Source organism: Epinephelus moara, chromosome 6 (assembly GCF_006386435.1).
Source record: "Epinephelus moara isolate mb chromosome 6, YSFRI_EMoa_1.0, whole genome shotgun sequence".
Lineage (NCBI taxonomy): Eukaryota > Metazoa > Chordata > Actinopteri > Perciformes > Serranidae > Epinephelus > Epinephelus moara.
Window position 1 is genome coordinate 33115109 of NC_065511.1, and position 14790 is coordinate 33129898.

The 14790-nt window shown below is 42.0% G+C and overlaps 1 protein-coding gene across 1 annotated transcript in view; it reads left to right on the forward strand.

Moving 5' to 3' along the window:
* The window catches only part of atp8b2 (ATPase phospholipid transporting 8B2), a 32879-nt gene extending 20121 nt beyond the window's left edge, over window positions 1–12758 (forward strand). The window contains exons 19-30 of the mRNA XM_050046210.1: window positions 201–365; window positions 775–886; window positions 1711–1816; window positions 5034–5277; window positions 5477–5660; window positions 8042–8265; window positions 8382–8465; window positions 8796–9041; window positions 9161–9299; window positions 9549–9679; window positions 11009–11602; window positions 11704–12758. Of these exons, the coding sequence (XP_049902167.1) occupies window positions 201–365; window positions 775–886; window positions 1711–1816; window positions 5034–5277; window positions 5477–5660; window positions 8042–8265; window positions 8382–8465; window positions 8796–9041; window positions 9161–9299; window positions 9549–9679; window positions 11009–11602; window positions 11704–11793 (2319 nt within the window). The 3' untranslated portion in view covers window positions 11794–12758. The remainder of the gene's footprint in view (window positions 1–200; window positions 366–774; window positions 887–1710; window positions 1817–5033; window positions 5278–5476; window positions 5661–8041; window positions 8266–8381; window positions 8466–8795; window positions 9042–9160; window positions 9300–9548; window positions 9680–11008; window positions 11603–11703) is intronic.
* The last annotated feature ends 2032 nt before the right edge of the window (window positions 12759–14790 follow it).

Here is a 14790-nt window from a genome sequence, read left to right on the forward strand (position 1 = left end):
CATCTAGTGTTCTCAAACTTGTTGACAGCTGCAACATCTAAGCATTTCCTGATTAGTTAATGTGTCTCACCTTGACAGGTGGCGGACACTGGGATTTTTTCGGCCTAAATTCTCAACTCAACCACATTTTTATCTCTCTGAATGTGTATCCTCATGTCAAAATGTTGTTTGTACATGTCCGTACATATATTTTGCTTTAGGAGTATGCAGCAGATGGTTTGCGGACGCTGGCCCTGGCCTACAGGGACCTGTCAGAGGACGAGTGGGAGGCGTGGTCCGAGAGCCACCGCTGTGCTGACAAAGCTGCCAGCTGCAGAGAGGACCGACTGGCAGCCACGTATGAGCAGATAGAACAAGACATGATGGTCAGTGACTTGTTCTGAGAGTGTGCATCCATGTGTGCGTTGGTTTTGTTTGTGCGTGTCTCACTTTCATTTTCTTAACATGAAACATTAAGCCATTTGTTTCACACACAGTTTCTGCAGAGTTCCTTCTGCAAACAGAATAAAAATGGCACTATAAAAAAGGGAACTTTAGGTTAAGTTGTCCAGATTCTAATTGCTGAGGGGAAATTCCTTCTTTTTTTTTTTTACTGCAGCTAAACAACACCATCAGAGCTTCTTAGTGCAGGATGTTGTTTTACTGATGCTTGCTTTAATGAGTTGAATTGATGGTAAGCTATTTCAAGTCACGCGATAGAAATTGCTTTTATGCCCCTCTTAAATTTCCTGCTGGTTTGATAACTGGACTTTATATTTGCGCCTGTGTGTCTAGCTCCTGGGTGCCACGGCTATAGAGGACAAGCTGCAGGAAGGCGTCCCAGAGACCATCGCTGTCCTCTCTCTGGCTAACATTAAGATCTGGGTTCTCACTGGAGACAAGCAGGGTGAGACGCACACACTTTTACACACACTTTCAGACCTCAGTTTGCAGGCAGTTGCTTAAAAAGCACCATCGACAGTCTGTCTGTTCTGCGGCCATATGCGTAACATCTGCAGTGTTAATGTGTACACACAAGAGAGAGATTTCTAGACATATCTAGAGATGTTGAAATGAAAATCTACATCAGTTTAACCAGCATTGTAATCAAGAATGCATCATCAATGGACAGCAAACGATGGTGGATCGCATTGATTACCTGCAAACTTCTGTTCTTTTATAAGTTATAGATATTTGTTTTTATCCAAAATGCAAGCATGGACCAACAATTACCAATAAGAAGATGCAGAAGACAATTACGTGCAAGACTCCATCCTCTCTTTCCAACTTGTAGAATATGACACTGATGCCTCAGGGGTTTTCTCAGGTCAAGGAAAACCTGCTATTTTTTGGTTCCAGCTGCGAACCAACTGTTCGGGTTCCCAACCAATTTCTTTTTGGTGAAAATGTTTCTAACAGTTTAAAATTAGGTGCACAAACCGGAACATAACCTTTACATTTTGGTGGAGAAGCGGTATCTGTGACCTCCAGCTTATTACAACTATTGGTCACACTGACCAGGAGCCAATCATCAACAAGCTCAGGTCCATGTGCAAGTCACAGAGTTTGATTTGTTCTGGCACATGCAACAGCCAGTTTTCTTACATATGAATAAAGATATAAAGATGTTTAGCTCAGCTTTTGATCCATCTGAGCGGTCACTCTGGCAGCTATTCTCTTTATTATGAAACATGCTCAGCTCCAGTAACTCTCTCCCTTTCTCTCACACAGAGACGGCTGTCAATATTGGTTACTCCTGCAAGATGCTGACGGATGACATGACTGAGGTGTTCATCATCAGTGGACACACGGTGCAGAGTGTACGGCAGGAGCTCGGGTCAGTCTGATGTCTCTGTTTCTCTACACTGTAGAATCCACACTGAACGAAATAACATAAGGAAGGTGTTTATCAGAAAATAACTAAGAAACGAATGCGTGTTTGGATTCACTTTTTAGTTATATATCCAGTATAGTGTCCTATATATCCAGTGCTTAACCCAAGCTTTGATTCAGCCACTACAGCAGTAATCAACACATAAAACCGACCAAGCTACTTACAATTATCTCAATGCACAGCCCTACAAATACACCGCTGCTTCCAAAAAGTGTCAGTTTTATAATCAGTTCACTGAGTGCAAAAATATCAAGAAGTAAAAAATCTACCTTTTCTAGTGTCAAAGATTTTGTCCTGTCAATGAGTACGTTTACATGCACACTAATATTCCACTATTATACATATGACAGTCTTCTGAATTTGATCTGGGTCATGTAAACAACATATTGCATTTGGATTTTCCGAATTAGGTCTTTTCCCGACTTTTCTGATCAAGATGTAGGATATTCCGTATTAGTCCGCTTTTAGGAGCATTATTTGGACGTGTATGCAACGCATTCGGAATATGCATCTCACTGGGGTTTTTACTGCAGTTTCCAACACATGGATGCGGTTGGCTCTGTGCGTTGTCATGAATACATTGTACACAAATCAACACACCAAGGGTTTGTAAGGCTGTGGTTGAGACGCATGCCCAAAAGAAAATCCCACATTTCTAGTTGGAGGAAGAAGCACACGTACTCTTAAGCATTATGAAAGACTCAGATATCAGCAGGTTTTAGGATATTTGCAAATATTGCAAAACTGACCTTTTTAAGAAGGCATACAAGAGGGAGGCTGTGCTCACATGGTTCAACAAGTCCGCCACTGGTAGGACACTTTTAAAAAAATCCTCTTTTAATTCAAAGAAGCGAAATGAGAAGCAGTTCCTCTTTTTTATATTTTGACATGATGAAGAATATATCAGAGCGCACGGAGTATACACGGCTGCATATAAAAAGGAGTGTTAGTGGAATATTCATTTTAATTAGACATGTAAACAGCTTAGTAGGAATATGTCTTTTTTGGAAAATACAGACTATTTTATGCACATACACGTAGCCAGTGTTGCCAATATTGATGCTACTGTAACAATCTGCACAACCCTGCCTTGTTTTGAATTTCACTCTTTTTTGACTCAGAATCAGCTTTATTGGCCGACTGTGTGCACATACAATACAGTTTGACTCTGGTCTTATGTGGCCTCCAATGTATATACACAGAATAGACGACAACACAGTGAAGTACATAAGAAAATGGACAAAGGTGCAAAGGTGAAGAGTGCAAATGGCACTAGTCAAAAAAGTTATATTCTGATTGAATGCCTTGACTCATGAAAATGCAAATCTTATCAGATCACCTGATTTATCAATCTCTGATCAAAATGCTTTAAAACAGACTGAAGAAATATTGTCCATGTGACAGCAGCTTCTGTTGATTGATGCTCGTATGACCTCTTCTGTCCTGCATATGAGCACACACTGTATTTCCCTTAATCATGGCTTCAAAGATTGCATACTATTGTTCCCGTAGCGAGTGTGAATTGCAAAAAAAGTGTTGAGCTTAGTTGTGTTTACTGTATTGCCATTACAGCAAAAGTTGTCAGGAAATGACTGTGGTGAGCTCATTAGTGCTATGGGAAATACAGGATAACACACAACAAAGCACACTGATGAAACCTTAAGGCGGACCTTTTGTGCGTTTCTTTATTTTCTGACATATTAATAGAAAAAATAGGATATAGGATATATCATCATATTAAACATAGTTTGTTTAAAACGCCTTGGGGTCCCTCAGGAGGAGCTGGAAAGTGTTGCTGAGGAGAGGGACGTCTGGGGTGCTTTGCTTGGCCTGCTGTCCAATGACCCTGCCGCAGATAAGCAGATGAAAATGGATGGATGTATGGATGTTTAAAAGTTTCACACAATGATGTAATCATATGTAACAGTAATCCCTGTGAGCGAAATAACCTCATGGCACATCTCACATTTCTGATCATATTCTTACTGGAACATGTCCGGTTGTGATATTTTATCGTTGATTTTTCATGGTAGAAAGTGCAGCTAAACTCCATCACAGTCATTCTTTGGTTTCAAGTACACTGCTATATGTAGCTACATGCTAACATCAGGGAAACTAGTAATCTTTGTTTCTGGCGTTGTTAATTTTCCCCTCGGTTTTGGATCATATTCCTGCTAAAACATGGCCGGTTGTGAAGATTTTAGTTTAGAAGCTTTTATTGGGTATTTTTCATGGTAGAAAGTGCAGCTAAACTCAGTCACAGTCAGTCTTTGGTTGCAAGTACACTGCTACATGTAGCTACATGCTAACATCAGGGAAACATGGAATCTTGGTTGCTGATGTTGTCATTTTTCCCTCCATTTCGGATCATATTCCTGCTAAAACAGGTCGAGTGGGATAAATTTTAGTTTAAAAGCTTTTATTGGTGAATTTTCACAGAGGGAAGCACCACTTTTCTCCATTACAGTCAGTACAGAGATGCCGAGATAATCAAGACTGTGTTTCTTTCAGGAGGGGGGCTTAACGAGACAGGCACTAAAACGGAGCGTTTCAGACAGAGGGTGAATACAGACATATTTGGGCAGACAGTATTAGATAAATTAAGTTGTTTTTTTTAACATTTAAGCATGTAAACATGTTCTAGCAGAGACCCAAAATACAAGTATGAACCTGTACGTGAGCATGCAGGTCCCCTTTAATATGATTAAAATATTTTACAGTACCGCAAATAGACACTAAGCTAAACACAAAATTTACTTAAAGTGCCAAAGGTCAAATAGCCTAAACATATTGAACAATGACATCATATCGTGGCGACATCTTGATGTGTTTCATGTGATACACATATTAACATACAGAGCGCTGCAGTGATTCAGGTGATACAGAGCGGTTAGCTGGGGGCCGAAACATCAGGGTCACACCTCACAGTCACTTTCCTCTGTGATAGCCCTGATATCTACCTGCTCTTTTTCCAATTTTCCACCTCCCTCTTTTTATCTCATCTCTGGTGTGTTTTCTCAGCTGCGTCTGTTTTCCTGCTCCGCCATTCCTCTTTCATCTCCCCTATTTCCTATTCTACAAACTCATGTTGTGTTTTGCTTCTGTTTTTGTGTCTCAGACAAGCCCTGTTGATGTTTAGCTTGTTTGTCTTCCCCCACAGGAGGGCGAGGGAAAGGATGATCGAGCTGTCACGAACCAGAGACGGAGGCAAGGAGGAGGGGATGGAGGGATGTTTCATGGGTAATGGGTTCAGAGGAGGACAAGATGGAGATGGTACTGGAGGAGGGAAACAGCTGCAGTGCCCTCCTCCTCCTCCCCCTCCTCCTCCTCCACCACCACCTCCCTCCAACCTCATGGACAATATCTCTGGAGAGTTTGCCCTCGTAATCAACGGTCACAGTCTGGTATGAATAACACTCCCCTCACTCTCACATACAGTGCACGTGCACCAAATTAGCAAAAATTAAACTGTCAACTGTCAGGAAATAGTGAGTTGCCTGAAATTGTGTGGCTTGCATGAACAAAAAATTTCCTTTTCTTCCACAGCTCCAACTCTGACCCCCTTACCATTAAACTTCTCTACTCTCTGCTGTTCTCTGACAGGCTCATGCACTAGAAGCAGACATGGAGATGGAGTTTGTCTCGACAGCGTGCGCATGCAAAGCGGTGATTTGCTGCCGAGTCACCCCGCTGCAAAAGGCTCAGGTGGTGGAGCTCATCAAGAAACACAAGAAGGCCGTCACTCTGGCCATAGGAGACGGAGCTAACGATGTTAGCATGATCAAAAGTGAGTTGTGCAGGCGTGGAGGAGAGGAGGAAGTGTAACTGGATTATTTTTTTAGATGGAGAGGAAAGAGAGAAGTAGGTTTTGGCCACGTGGGTGTCAGCGTCTACCTTTAGGCAATGGAAATTCTCAGCAGAAGTGTGGTAGAAGTAGTTTATCTGACATGGTGTGACTAGTAGTGACAAAGGTTGTGAGGAAATGTGTGTTGCGGGCGGTATGATGTCCTCATCAAGTTAGGAACTGATTTCTGAGTGTCCTCTTAAACTCTACTTTCCCACAGGTTGGCCATTTATTATGCTGCGCAGGCAAACATCATTCAAACCCACAGAAAGTTATTTTTAATTCTCGTGAAAATCCCCAACAGATGAAATATGTCTGGCTGACAGTTGCTGAAATGTGTATTAAAGCAGTGGTTCCCAGCTGGTGCTGCCACAGGGTCCAGATTCCTCCTTAGTCATTATATCAAGGGTCCACACAATTTAATATTTTCACCATCATACTTTGTTTGACCATGTCGTCGAGCTAGTTTGCTGTCTCTGTCAAGTAGATGTCGGTTAGTCGCTCACTCTACAGCAACAAAAGGCACTTCAAAATAAAAGCTATATGCTGGAAATTCACTGTATCTAAAAATGAAGTGTGTTTCTTACAAACTTGATATGTTCACCAGTCAGTTGTGGTCCATTCAGAATGGGCCCGCAACCCAGATCTGGACCGCGACCCACCAGTTGGGAACTTAAACAGTTAACAAGACACTGTGAATATATTTGATGAAATGGTGCAGCCATGAAAACATAAAGCATAAAGCATTTAGCTTCATTGTGAGTTGTACCAAGGTGATACAGAAGATGTTTTTGTAACCTTGAAACATCTTAAGGGGAAACAGACAGAGAGGTTTGGTTAACCCAATGTTGTGTTACTCTAAGTGTGTTTGTAATATTGTGTTTTGTAAGTGTTGCATCACTTTGTGTGTTTGTCTGTGGATGTGCGTCATGTGAACATGAATACAGGCATGGGTCTTCAAACGAAAGGAAATAATGCAAGTACAAAGCAAATATGCAGCTAGTGCAGCAGAGATGGGTGGGCTGTGATTTATATCCCTCAAATCTCAAAATTGGCATTTGTTTTACCTGCACCTCTTTTTAACAAGACATCAGGAACCTTCACTTGACTGTTTTTGTCTCATATCTTTTGACAATGCATTGCATTTAGTCCAAAATCTTGTATTAACAGCTCTAGACACGATTGAAAGTTGTCAAAACACCTTTATCAATGATTAAACATTGATAATTGCAAACGAATAACAGGTGAGCTTTTGTTGATAGCTCACTGTGGCTTGAGAAACATGTGGCCCTTTGTTTAATGACTTTATAATATGTGAAACTGCAACATCAACTGCTCATTGGAGAGGGCCATCCATCGCTCTTTATAAATAACTTACTAATGTTTGACGGCTTATTGGCGAGCTATGTTGTTATCAAAGGAATAGTTTAAACATTTTGTTATCCAGATACATAAGAGGAGACTGATACCACTCTCATTTATGTTCAGTAAATATGGAGCTACCAGCCAGTTAAAGCTGACCATACACTAGTAGACTTTGAAAAAATACTTTTAAAGGACTTAAATCAGACGCCCTCTCATATTTAAAGACAATGTGAGTTTTTAGTCACACACTACGATTTCACAAAGACTGGGGATCTTGCAGGGTCACCTCTTGCAAGACTGCTAGATTCCTTTTGAGATTATTTCCCATCATGATCCTGGTGGACGATATTACGCCAAACTTCCTTTAAGAAATATGACATATTAACAATTGCTTACATGTCCGCAAAAATACTAACTATAGCCAGCCTCTGTTGGTTAGCTGCAGTATTTTAGTGGAAGGAGAGTGAGGGAATGAGAGGTGAACCGTTTAAAAAATTAAGATTTCTCACTGAAATAAGTGCCGGTTGGTGTCACGCCGCATTAATCACAGACTTTTGTTCATTCCACAGCTCCACCAGTATTTCCTTCTTTTCCACAGAGAACCGAGTCTTGTTCACATTGTTGCACCCTTAGTCCCCTCCATTTTTACCAGTGTGCTGCTGTTTGGTGCTGGAGAGAGTGCAGCTTTTAGTTGTTGACACGTCATTGAACTTCACTGTTTGCATGAGCAAAGACTAATAATTTATGACAACATAAAACATGTTTGATTATGTCAGATTGGCAAGATGCAAAAAAAACCCCAAACTGACAGCTTGGACTCAGAGTTTTATGACTCGTTATCAGAAACCCTCAAAGAAAGCCAAAAATACAAGTCCAGTTTTTCCAACAACAGCCAGGTTTATGTTGCTTACTCTTCTCTCTCTCTTTCCCTCTGTGTCCGTCTCTCTCCAATCCTCCAGGTGCTCATATCGGCGTTGGTATCTCAGGTCAGGAGGGGATCCAGGCCGTGCTGGCCAGTGACTACTCCTTCTCCCAGTTCCGCTTCCTACAGCGCCTACTACTGGTGCACGGCCGCTGGTCCTACCTGCGCATGTGCCGCTTCCTCTGCTACTTCTTCTACAAGAACTTTGCCTTCACCATGGTGCACTTCTGGTTCGGCTTCTTCTGTGGCTTCTCGGCACAGGTCAGAGAGTAGCGCTCATGAGGACATCTTTACGTCAACGATCAGGGGTTAGGAAACTGTAATCGTGATTTTCATGGTGTCTGTGCTGTCATGTCCATCTTCTCTTTCTCTTGCAGACGGTGTATGATCAGTACTTCATCACTCTCTACAACATTGTCTACACCTCCCTCCCTGTGCTGGCCATGGGGATATTTGATCAGGTGTGTTCAGGCATACTGTGCATGCTCTAGTCCTTTCATTAAACTGAAGAACCACATACATGTTTGTATGTGATCCTCCCATGGCACCTTTTTTGCATCAAGTACCCCAAAAAAAATCCCAGTGTGAGTCAGTTTATTTTCATTATGAATTAGAAAACGTTTGGAGGGAAACCCGACACCGTGGGCCGTAAATTAAGAATTACTGTTGTAGACTCTGGAAATAGATACTCAATTTATGAAACATAACAAGTCCAGGTACTTTCTGTAGCTACATCTGCAACGTAGCAGTGTAGCCTTATGCAGCCGCTCACTTCCTGTCTGTTATTGAAGGATGTTCCTGACCAGAGGAGTCTGGAGTATCCGAAGCTGTACGAGCCCGGGCAGCTCAACCTTCTCTTCAACAAGAGAGAGTTCTTCATCTGCATCGCCCAAGGCATCTACACATCAGTGGTGCTGTTTTTTGTCCCCTGTGCCGTCCTCTCCGATGCCACTCAGAGCAACGGAGTGCCCCTCGCTGACTACCAGACCTTCGCGGTCACCACAGCAACAGCCTTGGTCATTGTGGTTAGCGTGCAGGTGAGAGAAGCCGTAATGGTGTTAGCTTTCCTCACAGTTATATTTAATCACCGTCTGTTCCATCATGGTGTATTACCTGTGCTGATTTTGCATGTGTGTGTGTGTGTGTGGTTACGTAGATCGCTCTGGACACAGGCTTCTGGACTGTTATAAACCATGTGTTTGTGTGGGGCTCTCTGGGCTCCTACTTCACCATCATGTTCGCTCTGCACAGTCAGACCCTCTTCAGGATCTTTCCCAATCAGTTCCACTTTGTAGGTCAGTCCCCTCTTCCCTTATTTGTCTTTTACACACACGCACGTACAAAAACACTAGGTCCTGAACAAAACAGAATGTTCGTTGACCCAAATATAGTCTTTCCTGTAGTCACCTGTGTTCACACCACCTGTGGGATCATCACGCCCAGGTGTCTAATATCTGTGTGTATACAGTGTTTGTGAAATGCTGTAAATTCCTGAGACATATTTGCTCATATTTGTGATTGTATGTGTGTGTTTGTGAGCGCAGGTAGTGCCCAGAGCACGTTGTTGCAACCAGTGGTGTGGTTAACTATTGCACTGGCAACAGCAATATGCATAGTTCCAGTTTTGGCATTCCGCTTCCTCAAGGTGGATCTCAAACCTCAGCTGTCAGACACGGTGAGAAAACACACACAAGAAGTTTCTAACTCTGATTTGTCCATCTTCTCCATTGCAACATGTGTCAGTGTTGTGTCTTCCCAACAGCTCAGTTTGAAACAGGTCTCAGCCAATGATTAACCACAAGCGTTCAGTTCATCTGAGTGCCTGTGTGAGGATGAGCTCATGCTTCCCGTCACTGAGCCAATGCAGCGTAAATACTCAAATATTGACTGAATCAGTGCACTCTAACAGCACAAGTTACTTTCGTGTAAGAGCGGAGGCTCAATGTATGGCCTTGTCAGTGAGTGTGTCTCAAGCCAGCTGGGCGTCCAACTGAAGCTGATGTTCGGGTGGTGTGAAGGAGTTCCTTTTTTGATTAGTTTGTTTCTCTACAGTCACATTTACTGGTGCCGGTGATCAGTGTCAGGCCCATCACTCATAAAATGTCATTTATTACTTTCCTTATGACTCCCTGCCAACAGCAATGTCTCACTTCTCATTATACGACTTTTCTGTAACACCCCACACAACTGAGAGTTACGTACTTTCTCCTCAAAATTAAGGATTTCCACATGCATCTCTTTTTGTGAATATCTCTGGGAAGTACAGTTAAAGCTAGATAGCTTGCAAATAATTTTTTACCTGGGGGTCTTCTGCTGCCTGTGACTGATTTTTTAATCGTAGAGATTTCATCCACGTATCCAGCCACATGCATCTTTAGTTCTTTGTCTCTTGTAGCCTGCAGCTTTCCATGATTAAAATCCAGTTTTGGTTGTTTAGCCAGTGTAGGGCTACAGATATCCAAGCCAAGCAGGGCTCGCCTTTGGTGGGGTGTATTTCCACGAGCATCACGTTGTTGTGCTGTTGTTTAGAAGAGGTGTTTCAGGAGGTTTGAACTTGTGTTTTTCGCAGTGTAGTCTTAGTGCTACTACCTGGAACAGCAATGTTCTTGTCATCTTTCCTCCCGACAAAATCTAAGTAATGGGAATATTTGCACTCGTTGAATGCGAGCATCGTCCATGCTAACTTGCTGCTTTGTGACGTGCATGGGAGATGATTGCAGTATAACAAGTTATTTTTAGGGGGATAAGTGGAATGTTATCAATGAAATTTTATCAGTAATTTGTTACTTGGAAACAGTGTTTATCACTGTAATGCATCACTGGTCATCAAACACTATGGGTATAAGTTTGAGTTGTTAAGTACAAAGAGTTTTGAGTTGGGTATCACATAGAAAAGTGGCAAAGTACACCAACAACTGAAGTGTTATATGCTATACCTTATAAATTAGCACAAAGATTGAAAACACACCAAACCGCTAAAGCTTCTCCTCTGTTCCTTCTCCAGGTGCGCTACACTCAGCTGGTGCGGCAGAAGAAGCGAAAGCCAGTTGGTCGTAGCACGGGAGGTGCCTGGCGTGGGACAGGCAGTGTGTCCGAGGGCCGTCTGGGCGCTCGCGGTGGCTCTAGGAGGTCAGGCTACGCCTTTGCCCACCAGGAAGGATTTGGAGAGCTGATCACCTCAGGGAAGAACATGAGGCTCTCGTCTTTGGCCCTGGCCACCTTCGCCTCCAGACACAGCTCCAGCTGGATCGACACGCTCCGCAGGAAGAAACACACTCACACTCACACTCCCCCCAGCGCCTCTGGGGAGTGCAGCCCAGCGCCCAGTTGTGTCTCTGGGTCAGTTCCGCCGCTCTCAAACTCCTCCTCTCTTCTGGGCGGCTCGCAGGATACACCCATCGAGGAGGAGACAGACGCAGCACCAGCCCAAAACACACAGACTGTACCCACATCATCCACACAAACCCCACCAGCTTTAGCGCCATCCTCAGAGGCAGCTGCTGCGGCCCTCAATGCTGGCGTCCTCACCCCTGCAGCAGTGAGGTCCTACGGGGGAGACTCCCCTGGAGGCTGGACGATCACTCTGGGCACCGTGCAGGTGAGCTGCTTCTTTTCTGTTCCTGTATCAATAACAGAAATGAAACTGTCACAACACATAGACGTCACACATACTGACACAGCTCGTCCTCTCTCCAACAGGAAGCTCTGTTTGGTTGGAGGGCTCGTGCCACCTCATCCAGCAGCCCAGGCCTGCCCTCTGTCGCCAAGGAAACCAGCCAGATTGAGTGAAGCATTAAGAATTAACGCAGAAATAACTCCTGTTCGTCATGTTTGCACACAGGTTGTGTTTCCTGTGCTTTCCTGGAGAGACACTGAGCACACACAGACTGTTATCGTGCTCTTCTCTCTGTTTCCCAGCTCAAACTTTTACTATACATCAAATCAATCCAAATCATAGAGAGGAGGGCACATCCTAACGACATGGACCTTGCCAGCTATGAATTGGAATTTAATGATGATATACACGTTCTCATGGCGTATGATGACTGTGTTCATGAATGACATCATGAAATTTACAGTATTTATCTGAAGGAAAGCAGCAGGGATGGAAACATTGCTTAACTTTAATGATCTAAAAGATTGTTTCCACTTGTTATTTCAAGTTTAGCCTCACTGACAAGTCACGCAGCATCTCTCACAATCAACAGTGGGTTGAATGAATGAGCAGAAGACATTTGACAACATTCAGACAGTGATGCGCAGGCATTATTATCTGTAAAGGTGTTTTTGTGTTCACTATAGTTCTCAGTGAGAACGGTGCTTTATGTTACAGGACACGGCAAGACTGTTGCAAGACTTGTGTCCCTTATCTCCCATTGATCTCTTTTATTACTTGTTAAACCTCAACTTCATGTTTTCCTCTTCCTTTTTTGCATCATATTGATGTGTTTTATAATGGCCTAGTTCATTTACACCTTAAAGCGAGCTCTCAGTGCATTTTATCCTCTTCTTTTTGTCTGACAAAGGGCCAGATCATGTTTATGTACCTCTGATGTAATGTCTTGTACCACCGCAGTCTGAAAAACAGTGCCACTGGCTTACTTTAGGTTGGACATGGGCAAAGTGCAAAGAAAAAGGCAGTACTGGACATTTAAAGGTGATTTGTCAAACAAGTCTGTACACTGCTCTGAATTTTTATTTGTCCATGAATAAAGGGAAGGTGTGTGGAGATAATCATGCCTTAAAAATGCCAATATTTTGGTCGTCTGGGCTCTTTCTGGTCTTTTCTAAAGTACAACATCCCATCAGTGTTGCAAAATCTCCTGTCAATGAGTGACCCCTGACCCGGACTAGGGTGAGATAATGAGTTGGATCACCAGAAGAACAATATATACCTGTTTAGCAATACTGCAGTCTTCAGCACAGCAGCGCTTAGATAGGATGCCACCATGATTTGCAAAAACAAGGCCGGAAATGAATGTACTACACAGCATTTGGCACCATGAATTGGTGAAGCATGGGTCAGCTCTTTGGTAATATGGAGCTGTTGAACGATGGTCGATAAACGTGTCAATTCTCTTTCAAATGAGACAAACAAACTGTGTCCATGCAAATGTGACTTCGCCTAGCAACCAGTGACTAAGGTAGAGATGACTAAGATGTGGTCATTTGAGGGTTTCTTCTTTTTTATTGTATTAATTTACATTTTGAGTTTAACCACAAAAAGCAGTTTGTGTGGCATAAACACGTGAGCAGATATGAGACAGTGGGTCCCTGAGCACAGACATGCAAAAGGTCCCACCACCTCTCCTGCACACGAGCAAGACACACGACTTTGTGGTGGGTTTGCCTCTTTCTACACTGTTGTAGATAGATTGTGGTAGATTTATGTCATCTTTGGTTATTTTGTGTCTGTTTGAGGTTATTTTTATTTATTTTTTTAAGGTAAGTTTGTGCCTTTTTTTGTCATTTTGTGTTTTGTCAAGGACATTTTGTGTTTCTTAAAAGCCGTTTTGTGTCGTCCTAATTCAATTTGCATCTCTCTATAGTCATTTTGTGTGTTTTTTTAGGTAATTTTGTGCCTTCTTTGAATGAATGAATGAATGAATTTCTTTTTATTTCGAAGATGTGCAAAAAACAACAAAACAAACAAACAAAACAAACAAAATTAAATTAAAAATTTACTTAAAAACATGCAAGAATGACCTTAAAGCACCATAAGCAAAAAACCTAAACAATGTGTTGCATGTCTGAAAAGGAGTAGGTAGAAGTTTACACTTATTAACTCCTACCCCTTTTATACATAATCATAATTCACATGTGCTACCCAATACAACACCAATATAAACAATATAACACTATCCCTAATATATAAACATCCCAATGTCATATAAATATAAACAACTATCCCTATTTACAATCAATATTTACAACAATCGAAATATAATGCTATCCCTATTTATATACAACCCAGAACAATACAAAAATAATGACTATCCCAACGTATATACAACCCCATATAATACAAATATAAACACTGTCACCTATCCTCCTCCATATACCTCTCTAGAAAAGTGTTTTTGAACTGATTTATGTTTGTACTTCTGGTCATTTTGTGTCTCTGAGGGCATTTTTTCTGTTTGAGGTTATTTTGTGTGTTCTTTTAAGGTGATTTTGTGTCTTTTTTGAGGTAGTTTTGTGTTTTTTTAAGTACTTTTGTGCCTTTTTTAGTCATTTTGTGTCGTCCTAAGTCGCTTTGCATCTCTTTGAAGTAATTTTGTAGGGTTTTTTTATTATTTGTGTTTCTTTGAGGTCATTTTGTGTTTCTCAAAGGTTGTTAAGTGTCGTCCTAAGTCAGTTTACATCTCGTTGAAGTCATTTTGTGTCTCTTGGGGTAGTTTTGTAGGGGTTTTTTTAGGTAATTTTGTGCTTTTTTGGTCATTTTGTGTCATTCTAAGTCAGTTTAGATCTCTTTTAAGTCCTTTTGTATTTTTTGGGGGGGGTAGTTTTGTGCCTTATTTGGTCATTCTGTGTCTCTTGGGGTATAGTTTTGTGTTTTTTATAGGTAATTATGTCTCTTTGAGGTCATTTTGTGTCTCTTGAAGGTCGTCTTGTGTCGTCTTAAGTCAGTTTGCGTCTCATTGAAGTAATTTTGTGGGTTTTTTTAGATAATTTTATGCCTTTTTGGTCATTTTGTGTCCATGTGGTTCCATGCATCTCTTTGTGGTCCTTTTGAGTCTCCTCCTTGTTAATTTGAGTCACATTTTGCAGGTGAAGGTGAAGTAA